This window comes from Schistocerca americana, chromosome 2 (genome assembly GCF_021461395.2).
Source record: "Schistocerca americana isolate TAMUIC-IGC-003095 chromosome 2, iqSchAmer2.1, whole genome shotgun sequence".
In the NCBI taxonomy this organism is placed as follows: domain Eukaryota; kingdom Metazoa; phylum Arthropoda; class Insecta; order Orthoptera; family Acrididae; genus Schistocerca; species Schistocerca americana.
The window spans coordinates 958,985,230-958,998,607 of record NC_060120.1 but is presented as its reverse complement, the minus strand read 5'-3'; the positions used below and the strand labels follow the sequence as shown (position 1 = coordinate 958,998,607).

The following is a 13,378-nucleotide window of genomic DNA, read 5'->3' as shown; positions in this document are numbered from 1 at the left end:
CCTGCATACCAAAAAATATCTTTGTAGGAATGAAAACACTGTGCTTGGGTGTTTGTGATAACATTTAATGATGGTAGTAAGGGAAGAATCAGGGTACTAGAGCAACTGGGTATCACTCCAGGAGCCAACATATTGTAAGCCTTCCAGTGAATGGATCCACTTAGGATCATGAAAGCCCAGTGTGCAGCAGTGGAAATGACTAAAGAAGCAAGAGGCAGGAAAAGAGAGAAGCTTTTAGGTTTGCAGGGTGATCAAGAACAGGATCCAGGTAAAGCTGATTATGGGCATGGCTGTTTCTAGGAGCTAGCATGCCTGTATTAAGTTAATATCAAATGCAACAATTAAACTTTACTTCTAGAAAATGACTTTCTTAAAAAAATTCACCCATTATCTCAGGAACTATTAAAAACATGTACATCTAATTTTCCACTATGTTACCTCTCAGTATACTGTTGCTGAACCACCAAAACATTTCTACTTATAATGGTCTTTTACTTACAGAAGCAAAAGTGGTATAAAAAAATTGAACATAAATTTAAAAAAAAACCATAACTAACTAATTATTTGTCTGTGTATTATGATTCTGGTTCAGTAATCAGAAAAGGAGTGAAACTATACTTCTCAAAAATTTCGGATCTCTCTATCTGCCAAAAGTTCTGAGATAATGGATCATCAATATTGCACATTTAAAACTGTAGGTATAGGATGTTGATAATCCCTTAATAGGAGAGTAACCATTGTACGAATGACATTACACATAATTGTTCTTTTAGATACTTAATTTAAATTCTGAAAACTTAACAATCTATCTGAAAATTATTTTAAATAAATTTGACACAGCCAGGGGAGTTGCAGAAAGCTAGTAAGGAAGCCATTCAGATTAACTTATAAGGAAAAATCTAGTAGCACTCAGTCTACACTTAAGTAATCTACAAAACTCACATTTGGCAGCAGGTACTTTCACCATAAGGAATGCTTGTTTTCATAATTACTTACACTCATGTAGTACAAGGAAAGTTCTACTTTCTGTATTCAGTTAATGATTTCTTATAAAAGTATCACATAATTGCACTTCACATACTTCGGCAAAGAAATTGTACGCATATTTCAGAACTTTTGGATGTATTAACATGATTTTTGATAATTGGTAGTGGAGTGTTGTTGAGTTGTGCTCCTCTCTCAATGAAAACCATCGAAGAAGCATTACAAAACCATTAGTAAACATTATAATGCATTATTCTACAAGGAGACAGCCAAAATGTTTTTTTGTTTAACGGCCATACAGTACAGAATTAGTATGCCAAACATGCAAAATCAATGCAAGGCAATCATCCCTCCATTGCACCAGGTTGGAGACGCTCATTTGGTGAAACACAGTGTCCTGCTGTGTGGAAAAAAATCCATAGCTGTCTGCTGCACATCCTAATCCAAAAGGAATCCTCAACCCTTTGAGGCGTTTTTCTAAGGGACCTAATAATTGCGTGGGGAGAGATCAAGCTAATACGGCAGGGGCTTGATTGTCCCCCACTTGAGTTGGCGTAAGTTCTGCATTACGATATTTGTGTTAGGAGTATGCACATTATTATGAAGCAACAGCACCCCTTGGTGCACCATTCTACAATAGTGGTTTTTAACAGGCATGCTGCCCCACAAACATTCTTCATTCTCCGATGGATTTCTATCAGTGTTTGTCTTTCAGCACCCAAGAAAAGAATAACACTATGTTGGCCCTGTTTGTATACATTTGGTGTCACTATAATTCACATTTCCACATTCACTGCACACATGTTTGAAAGACACAACTGCCATCCTGATCACTTGCTTACATGTTGATGCTTATATACCCACATCAGAGTCACACTATGTTGGATAATACACTGCACCAACGCCTACAAGCAAACTTTTTGACTGGGCCTTATAAACACAGAAAATGAAAAGTAATAAAATTTTGTTAAAGAGAAGGTTCTAATCATGATCACCCCACATTCTTATCTCTAGCTGTTGGCTATTAAGCTACATGATCTGCAGTCTAACACCAAATTCTGACTGAAGCACAATTGTGATTTCGTAAACCAAACCAAACTAAATCAAATCTGGAAAGGATTTTGATGAAGTGGTATGCATTTTTGATTTTTGTCATACATAAAATGTCAGATTTCTCACATTAGACTGACTAAGAAAAGTAAAATAACACAGTATAGGCAATCTTCATTGTTTTGGTGTAGCACAGATGTGTGCTGTCAATCCAGAGTAATATCAGTGCTTAGTGTGTCCATTTACTTACCAGATTCCCAGTCTTCATCTTCTGCTGAATCTGAGTCACTGGATTCAGCCTCAGAGGACTCACTAGGGGTGTCCTGGAAATGCGTTCGTTGCTGCATGTCTGTATGCTGCCAAAGTTTACTGGCTGACAGGTCACTTGGTACACGGCGCATGTAAAGTGTCACCTGCCATGGCAAAGGAAAGTGAGTCAGATTTCAATATATGACAAATTTGTCTCCAAAATTAAATGACAAAGCCAACAGAAACAAACTGTACCAAATGGCAGCAGATATAAACACAAATAAATAATTATATCTAAAAACAAAGATGATGTGACTTACCAAACTAAAGTGCTGGCACGTCGATACACACACAAACAAACACAAACATACACACAAAATTCAAGCTTTCGCAACAAACTGTTGCCTCATCAGGAAAGAGGGAAGGAGAGGGAAAGACGAAAGGATATGGGTTTTAAGGGAGAGGGTTAGGAGTCATTCCAATCCCAGAAGCGGAAAGACTTACCTTAGGGGGAAAAAAGGACGGGTATACACTCGCGCACACACACACATATATCCATCCACACATATACAGACACAAGCAGACATATACAGAGGCAAAGAGTTTGGGCAGAGATGTCAGTCGAGGCGGAAGTCCAGAGGCAAAGATGTTGTTGAATGACAGGTGAGGTATGAGTGGCGGCATCTTGAAATTAGCGGAGATTGAGGCCTGGTGGATAATGGGAAGAGAGGATATATTGAAGAGCAAGTTCCCATCTCCGGAGTTCGGATAGGTTGGTGTTAGTGGGAAGTATCCAGATAACCCGGACGGTGTAACACTGTGCCAAGATGTGCTAGCCGAGCACTAAGGCATGTTCAGCCACAGGGTGATCCTCATTACCAACAAACACTGTCTGCCTGTGTCCATTCATGCAAATGGACAGTTTGTTGCTGCTCATTCCTACACAGAATGCGTCACAGTGTAGGCAGGTCAGTTGGTAAATCACGTGGGTGCTTTCACACGTGGCTCTGCCTTTGATCGTGTACATCTTCGGGTTACAGGACTGGAGTAGGTGGTGGTGGGAGGGTGCATGGGACAGGTTTTACACAGGGGGGGCGGTTACAGGGGTAGGAGCCAGAGGGTAGGGAAGGTGGTTTGGGGATTTCATAGGGATGAACTAACAGGTTACGAAGGTTAGGTGGACAGCGGAAAGACACTCTTGGTGGAGTGGGGAGGATTTCATGAAGGATGGATCTCATTTCAGGGCAGGATTTGAGGAAGTCGTATCCCTGCTGGAGAGCCACATTCAGAGTCTGATCCAGTCCCGGAAAGTATCCTGTCACAAGTGGGGCACTTGTGTTTCTTCTGTGGGAGGTTCTGGGTTTGAGAGGATGAGGAAGTGGCTCTGGTTATATGCTTCTGTACCAGGTCGGGAGGGTAGTTGCGGGATGCGAAAGCTGTTTTCAGGTTGTTGGTGTAATGGTTAAGGGATTCCGGACTGGAGCAGATTCGTTTGCCACGAAGACCTAGGCTGTAGGGAAGGGACCGTTTGATGTGGAATGGGTAGCAGCTGTCATAATGGAGGTACTGTTGCTTGTTGGTGGGTTTGATATGGATGGACGTGTGAAGCTGGCCATTGGACAGGTGGAGGTCAACATCAAGGAAAGTGGCATGGGATTTGGAGTAGGACCAGGTGAATCTGATGGAACCAAAGGAGTTGAGGTTGGAGAGGAAAATCTGGAGTTCTTCTTCACTGTGAGTCCAGATCATGAAGATGTCATCAATAAATCTGTACCAAACTTTGGGTTGGCAGGCTTGGGTAACCAAGAAGGCTTCCTCTAAGCGACCCATGAATAGGTTGGTGTACGAGGGGGCCATCCTGGTACCCATGGCTGCTCCCTTTAATTGTTGGTATGTCTGGCCTTCAAAAGTGAAGAAGTTGTGGGTCAGGATGAAGCTGGCTAAGGTAATGAGGAAAGAGGTTTTAGGTAGGGTGGCAGGTGATCGGCGTGAAAGGAAGTGCTCCATCGCAGCGAGGCCCTGGACGTGCGGGATATTTGTGTATAAGGAAGTGGCATCAATGGTTACAAGGACGGTTTCCGTGGGTAACGGATTGGGCAAGGATTACAGGTGTTCGAGAAAGTGGTTGGTGTCTTTGATGAAGGATGGGAGACTGCATGTAATGGGTTGAAGGTGTTGATCTACGTAGGCAGAGATATGTTCTGTGGGGGCTTGGTAACCAGCTACAATGGGGTGGCCGGGATGATTGGGTTTGTGAATTTTAGGAAGAAGGTAGAAGGTAGGGGTGCGGGGTGTCGGTGGGGTCAGGAGGTTGATGGAGTCAGGTGAAAGGTTTTGTATCGGGCCTAAGGTTCTGAGGATTCCTTGAAGCTCCGCCTGGACATCAGGAATGGGATTACCTTGGCAAACTTTGTATGTGGTGTTGTCTGAAAGCTGACGCAGTCCCTCAGCCACATACTCCCGACGATCAAGTACCACGATTGTGGAACCCTTGTCCGCCGGAAGGATGACGATGGACCGGTCAGCCTTCAGATCACGGATAGCCTGGGCTTCAGCAGTGGTGATGTTGGGAGTAGGATTAAGGTTTTTTAAGAAGGACTGAGAGGCAAGGCTGGAAGTCAGAAATTCCTGGAAGGTTTGGAGACGGTGATTTTGAGGAAGAAGAGGTGGGTCCCGCTGTGACGGAGGACGGATCTGTTCCAGGCAGGGTTCAATTTGGATAGTGTCTTGGGGAGTTGGATCATTAGGAGTAGGATTAGTATCATTTTTCTTCATGGCAAAGTGATACTTCCAGCAGAGAGTACGAGTGTAGGACAATAAATCTTTGACGAGGGCTGTTTGGTTGAATCTGGGAGTGGGGCTGAAGGTGAGGCCTTTGGATAGGACAGAGGTTTCGGATTGGGAGAGAGGTTTGGAGGAAAGGTTAACTACTGAATTAGGGTGTTGTGGTTCCAGATTGTGTTGATTGGAATTTTGAGGTTTTGGAGGGAGTGGAGCTGGAAGTGGGAGATTGAGTAGATGGGAGAGACTGGGTTTGTGTGCAATGAGAGGAGATTGAGGTTTGCTGGAAAGGTTGTGAAGGGTGAGTGAGTTGCCTTTCCGGAGGTGGGAAACCAGGAGATTGGATAGTTTTTTGAGGTGAAGGGTGGCATTGCCTCTGTATATGTCTGCTTGTGTCTGTATATGTGTGTGTGTGTGAGTGTATACCAGTCCTTTTTTCCCCCTAAGATAAGTCTTTCCGCTCCCGGGATTGGAATGACTCCTTACCCTCTCCCTTAAAACCCCATATCCTTTCGTCTTTCCCTCTCCTTCCCTCTTTCCTGATAAGGCAACAGTTTGTTGCGAAAGCTTGAATTTTGTGTGTATACTTCCATTATGACAGCTGCCACCCATTCCACATCAAACGGTCCCTTCCCAACAGCCTAGGTCTTCGTGGCAAACGAATCTGCTCCAGTCCGGAATCCCTTAACCATTACACCAACAACCTGACAACAGCTTTCGCATCCCGCAACTACCCTCCTGACCTGGTACAGAAGCAAATAACCAGAGCCACTTCCTCATCCTCTCAAACCCAGAACCTCCCACAGAAGAAAAACAAAAGTGCCCCACTTGTGACAGGATACTTTCCGGGACTGGATCAGACTCTGAATGTGGCTCTCCAGCAGGGATACGACTTCCTCAATTCCTGCCCTGAAATGAGATCCATCCGTCATGAAATCCTCCCCACTCCACCAAGAGTGTCTTTCCGCCGTCCACCTAACCTTCGTAACCTGTTAGTTCATCCCTATGAAATCACCAAACCACCTTCCCTACCCTCTGGCTCCTACCCCTGTAACTGCCCCCTGTGTAAAACCTGTCCCATGCACCCTCCCACCACCACCTACTCCAGTCCTGTAACCCGGAAGATGTACACGATCAAAGGCAGAGCCACGTGTGAAAGCACCCACGTGATTTACCAACTGACCTGCCTACACTGTGACGCATTCTGTGTAGGAATGAGCAGCAACAAACTGTCCATTTGCATGAATGGACACAGGCAGACAGTGTTTGTTGGTAATGAGGATCACCCTGTGGCTAAACATGCCTTAGTGCACGGCCAGCACATCTTGGCACAGTGTTACACCGTCCGGGTTATCTGGATACTTCCCACTAACACCAACCTATCCGAACTCCGGAGATGGGAACTTGTTCTTCAATATATCCTCTCTTCCCATTATCCACCAGGCCTCAATCTCCGCTAATTTCAAGATGCCGCCACTCATACCTCACCTGTCATTCAACATCTTTGCCTCTGCACTTCCGCCTCGACTGACATCTCTGCCCAAACTCTTTGCCTCTGTATATGTCTGCTTGTGTCTGTATATGTGTGGATGGATATGTGTGTGTGTGTGCGCGCGCGAGTGTATACCCGTCCTTTTTCCCCCCTAAGGTAAGTCTTTCCGCTCCCGGGATTGGAATGACTCCTTACCCTCTCCCTTAAAACCCATATCCTTTCGTCTTTCCCTCTCCTTCCCTCTTTCCTGATGAGGCAACAGTTTGTTGCGAAAGCTTGAATTTTGTGTGTATGTTTGTGTTTGTTTGTGTGTGTATCGACGTGCCAGCACTTTCGTTTGGTAAATCACATCATCTTTGTTTTTAGATATATTTTTCCCATATGGAATGTTTCCCTCTATTAATTCATACAAATAAATAATTTCAAATACTAATTTTCAGGAAACAGTGAGTCCTTCATCCAGCACAGAGAGAATGTGAACTTCAAGGGATATATATATCAGTAAGTAGCAAAACTGATAAGTCATCAGAATCCCAAGCCAACAGAAAATTAGAACAGCAAACTGAGGATCACATTCTAGTGATAGGTGAGTTTAGAAAACTTGAAATGGTGTAAAGGTAACTGGATAGTTAAGAAATAATCAGAGGAGTTTCTGGAAAGAAAAGGATGAAAGGAGAAAAGACAGCAACAGAAAAAGAGAAGGAGCAGTCAACCAGGGAGAAAAACCAGTCAACAATAAAAGCAATGAAAGACTAAATGATAAAATATGACAGGGAATGGGTAAGGAGGTAACAGAACATTAAGTCACTAGTCCAGCCATCTTAATGAGAAGTTCATGAAATCTGCCCTGGTAATATACACTTTAACTCTACTGTCATGTCACCAGAATCAATGTTTTCCTGCTGTTTGCAACATCTTTTATTGGTTCCTTCATATTTCCTATGTTCACAGTATTAATTCACACCCACTTCACATTAACATGATTATAAATTTCCTATCATTTGCACTTAATGAAACAGTGCTCATAGAGGACAAAAATGATGTAACTAGTATAACATGACACTAGTGTGACAACAGCCTCCAAGTAGTGTGTATAAACACTATAAGAAGTGTCATCTTTCTTGCGCCCTGGACTTGCTAGTTCTGAAACAGTAGTCTGAAACTAGTCTAAATAATTCATGCCAATATGCTTTATCTCCTGCCACTATCATTGCTAACCGAACAATAACTACATACTGTACACAGCATTGTACATAGACATTATGTAAGTGAACAGAGGGTTGCACTATTTGTTTTAAGTTGAAGCACAGTGTCTTCTGTCACCATTTAATTATAGGAAATAACACAAAGAGAGACAGGAAGACTTGAAAGAGATGAACAAGTAAAAAATAACTGAAGAAGTTGATGTTCATTGTGGAACAAACACAACTCTGAGCTCCACAGCTGTACTGGAACACATTTACTACGTTGCGACTGGTTTCATTCAAAGGATGATCATCAGGTCATACTGCCAACTGTCTTGATAACAAAGTAACAAAGTTGTTCCAATATCATGACTTCAGTAACCTTGTCACCTTATGGAAGGCAAACTGTGGTACATCACAACTCCATCAATGCTCCATGTTCCATCAACTGCCTACCAGAACCATGACAAGCAGTGAGTACAGGCAACCTGGCATGCTGCATACACTAGAGTCTAACGTGGATCCACTAGTGTTTGATTTTACAAAGTATTGTAAGGGCAAGCTGTAGGGCGTGCCTGTCATCTTTTGCTGGTGATTGGTGGTTGTGCTTTTCTTGAGTGAACTATACGCCAACCAGCTGTCTTATTCAGAAGTGAATAATTAATTTTTAACAGTGATGGTAATAGTGATGTGTCTGTTCATTTTCACCATCTTTCCTTATACATTATTAGTACACTGGCAGTTTTATTTGTCGTTATCAGTGTGAGCAGAATTGACAAGTCAGTGAATAATATATGGTTACATCCTTTGGGGTTAACAATGTTGATGAAACCAGACATACTTTAACTTATCGTCGGACTAGTTTTGTCAGCACAAGTTACACACACTAGCTTCTTGCTGGACTTAGATTATTTGACTGCGGTTTTAGTGACTGATTTTGCATGACTTCACAAACTTACAGGATCTGAGGCAGCTACGAACTGTAATTTTTGTTGCAGTTGATATTTATATTCATGTGTGATGTACTTGCATGCTTTTGTAGTGGTTAGTCAGGATAACAAACTTCAGTGTAGATTGAATTTGGTAGTGGGAAACTGAACATTTGGAATTAATGTGCAGTTAAACGAACTTTGCTTACACACTGCCATATTCAATGCTCTGCTGACAGTACTTATATTAACTATTATTTAGCTTTTTTATTTGAATTCATAAATTATGTGAGGCTACCAATCACACATGTAAAGATTTTTCAACAAATAATTATTTGGTTTAAACTATAAGCCTCCAGTTTCATCAACATTGTTCACCCAAAATGATTTAACCATATATTATTCATTGACTTGTCAATTCTGCAAGGATCAATTCCACAACAAATGTATAGGCTTTAAAGTGACGGTGCATGACTGACACCTATGACTTCATAACAGTTCAAGCCAACAAATTAGGTCATGTATTGCTCACACTGATAATAACAAATAAAACTGCCAGGGAACTAATAATGTATAAGGAAAGATGGTGAAAATCAACAAACACATCGCTATTACCATCACTGTTAAAAATTAATTATTCAATTCTGAATAAGAACCTCTTTCAGACTTCACTATATATTACTATCTGCAGTCTAACACATTCAAATCTGTCTGTTTATTTCTCTAATTGGCTACAGAGCTCTCATTATCCACAAACAAAGTCATTGACCTTCATCAAATATTCCACACATAATTTTCATAATACGTCTTTGTTAAGTTCGTAGGCCTGTAGGCTTGGCCCAGTTTCATTTCCTAACAGTCACGAACACAACGCCAATAATATCACACATTTAGCCATTACAATTATTCCCAATATGCTTATTTTGCACAATTTTTAGATGGTCTGAACATGTAAGACATACAGTACAATATTGGAGGTTAAAGCTGGCATTACACAATAGTTCAATTTCTAACTTCTGACACAATGAGAATTTTATTTTGGTTACAGCAATCATTTCCTGAATTAATTCCCACTCATTTTATTATCTCTCTGCCTGTCCGCAATATGGCTGGTTCAATAATGTCTCTGTCAGTCTTCAATATTTTCCTTACAGCATACTGGTAATACAATGTTTTGCTCTTAATCTGCACTATAATGCTTCTTTCAGTGTGTTCTTCCCCCACAGGTGAAGCTGTTCTGCGAACAAAATCAATAAAATTATATCTACCCACAAATTGAACATTTTTTCTAGATCTTTTGATGCTTAATCTTCCCCAGTTTAGTTCAGTAATTTAAATAATACGATTTAAATAATGTCAGTAAAATGGATCTACACTGTACCTCTGTATTCCATGAATTACATACCAAATCCTATTCCTTGTCAAGTTGTCTGGTACTTCGGCTTTTAACCGAGCAGTTGAGGTACTGTGGAAGCGAGCCTAATCCCCAAGAAGGGGATAGACAGAATGGGTGTGAATAAGTTATAGCCAAACAATGGCAAATCCAAGATGGATGTAATAATATATGGAAAGGATAGTTGCTGCTTACCATACAGTAGAGATGATGGGTCGCAAATAGTCACAACAAAAATACTGTCACAAAATGAGCTTTCAGCAAACAAGGTCATTGTCACCAAAGAACAAAATACACACACACACACACACACACACACACACACAAATGCATCTCACACACAGATGACCACAGTCTCTGGCAACTAAATCCAGACTGGCTTTTGTGTGTGTGTGTGTGTGGGGGGGGGGGGGGGTTATTTTTATCGAAAAAGGCATTGTTGGCCAAAAGCTCATTTCGTGACAGTCTTTTTGTTGTGCCTATCTGTGGCTCAGCATCTCCGCAGATGGTGGGTAGCAACTATCCTTTTCATAATAAGTTATAGCCAAATAAGCACCCATGATCAATCAAGGCCAAGTGGGAAATGCTCAAGGCTAACCACAGAAAGATGAACCAATAGATCTGCTTTGAAACCCAACAGTTACATCAGCATATAAGATTACGCCACACAGACTGGCTACGAAGTTGGAGCTCAAGTAAACAGAGTCTACAGAGTGGTCCATTGATAGTGACCAGGCCAAATATCTCTCAAAATAAGCATCAAACGAAAAAACTACAAAGAATGAAACTCGTCTAGCTTGAAGGGGGAAACCAGATGGTGCTATGGTTGGCCCACTAGATGGCGCTGCCATGGGTCAAACGGACATCAACTGCGTTTTTTAAAATAGGATCCCCCATTTTTTATTACATATTCATGTAGTACATAAAGAAATAGTAATGTTTTATGTTGGACCACTTTTTTCACTTTGTGATAGATGGCACTGTAATAGTCACAAACGTATAAGTACATGGTATCATGTAACATTCCACCAGTGCGGACGGTATTTGCTTCGTGATATATTACCCGTGTTAAAATGGACAGTTTACCAATTGCAGAAAAGGTCGATATCGTGTTGATGTATGCTGCTCGGTATCCTGGATGACATCATCCAAGTGTCCGGACCGTTCGCCGGATAGTTACGTTATTTAAGGAAACAGTAAGTGTTCAACCACATGTGAAACGTCAACCACGACCTGCAACAATTGATGATGCCCAACTAGGTGTTTTAGCTGCTGTCACGGCTAATCCGCACATCAGTAGCAGACAAATTGTGCGAGAATTGGGAATCTCAAAAACGTTAACGCTGAGAATGCTACATCAACATCGATTGCATCCGTACCATATTTCTATGCACCAGGAATTGCATGGTGACAATTTTGAACGTCGCGTACAGTTCTGACACTAGGCACAAGAGAAATTACGGGACGACGACATATTTTTTGCACGCATTTTATTTAGCAATGAAGCGTCATTCACCAACAGCTGTAACGTAAACCAGCATAATATGCACTATTGGGCAATGGAAAATCCATGATGGCTGCGACAAGTGGAACATCAGCGACCTTGGTGGGTTAATGTATGGTGCGGCATTATGGGAGGAAGGATAAATGGCCCCCATTTTATTGATGGCAATCTAAATGGTGCAATGTACTACATAATGTTCTACCGATGTAACTACAAGATGTTTCACTGCATGATAGAATGGCGATGTACTTCCAACATGATGGATGCCCGGCACATAGCTCGCGTGCGATTGAAGCGGTATTGAATAGCATATTTCATGACAGGTGGATTGGTCGTCGAAGCACCATACCATGGCCCGCACGTTCACTGGGTCTGACATGCCCGGACTTTTTTCTGTTGGGAAAGTTGAAGGATATTTGCTATTGTGATCCATCGACAACACCTGACAACATGCGTCATGCATTATCAATGCATATGTGAACATTACGGGAGGATTATCGCTGTTGAGAGGAATGTCGTTACACATATTGCCAAATGCATTGAGGTTGACGGACATCATTCTGAGCATTTATTGCATTAATGTGGTATTTACAGGTAATCACGCTGTAACAACATGCGTTCCCAGAAATGATAAGTTCACAAAGGTACATGTATCACATTGGAACAACCGAAATAAAACGTTCAAACGTACCTATGCTCTGTATTTTAATTTTAAAAACCTACCTGTTACCAACTGTTCGTCTAAAACTGAGCCATATGTTTGTGACTATTACAGCGCCATCTATCACAAAGCGAAAAAAAGTGGTCCAACTAAAACATTCATATTTCTTTACATACTACACGAATATGTAATAAAAAATGGGGGCTCCTATTTAAAAAACGCAGTTGATATCCACTTGACCTATGACAGCGCCATCTAGTGGGCCAACCATAGTGGCATCTGGTTTCCCCCTTCAAGCTAGACAAGTTTCGTTCTTTGCAGTTTTTTCGTTTGACGCTTATTTCGTGAGATATTTAGCCCAGTCACAATCAATGTACCACCCTGTATAGCAGTCCACTGCAGTTTGGATGCTGGGCATCACCTGCGTCATACTATGTGGTGAATGGCTCCTGAATTTTCTTATCAATCAGATTCACTTTAAACAAATTCTAGTCAATTTCTCAAACTGTTCTCTTCTCTCTTCCCATTCAGGTGAAATTGGTAATGTATAGTATGGGCCAGCCTGCTGGCGGCAGATATGTTATGGTTGTCGCACTGTGATCCACGACTACCCAGAGATCCAGTCTTGCATCTATATGTGCAGTGCTCAGCTCACACCATGAAGTCACCAGAAACGGAAGGCCAAGTATCATTCACTTTGGCAGTGATACACAAATGGTTGTCCAACTTTGCAGTCAAAAACAAAATAATTTAATCAGAATGAAAATTTTAACATGGAATATACGAACAGTACTGGATCTGATTAATAACAACATGAGACCATAAAGAAGAAAAGCTCTCAGCTTCCATGAATTAACACACCATAATATTGATGTCATTGCTCTGGATGTAACCAAGTATTCGGGTGAATGAAAGAACATACGTGACAATATAGATTAACTACTTTTAGGAATGGGAAGGCAAAAGCTTTACATTCCATTAATGGTGTGACTAGCTTAGTGATAAACAAACTTGCTCCTGCTGCAATAACTGAATGGGTCATAAACCTTTCACATGCCTCCGGAAATGTTACACTTTCTCTCACGACCCTTCTTTAGATAATGACAATGGTTCTAACTGTTTCTATGCATAGATGGACATTTCTCAAAAGG

The 13,378-nt window shown here is 41.5% G+C and overlaps 1 protein-coding gene across 6 annotated transcripts in view; it reads right to left on the bottom strand.

Moving 5' to 3' along the window:
• LOC124596151 (phosphatidylinositol 3,4,5-trisphosphate 3-phosphatase and dual-specificity protein phosphatase PTEN) overlaps positions 1 to 13,378 on the bottom strand; it is a 237,765-nt gene that overhangs the window by 161,276 nt on the left and 63,111 nt on the right. For all 6 annotated transcript variants that reach the window (XM_047135173.1, XM_047135174.1, XM_047135175.1 and 3 more), the window contains one exon: positions 2,285 to 2,447. In XM_047135173.1, the coding sequence (XP_046991129.1) occupies positions 2,285 to 2,447 (163 nt within the window). The remainder of the gene's footprint in view (positions 1 to 2,284; positions 2,448 to 13,378) is intronic.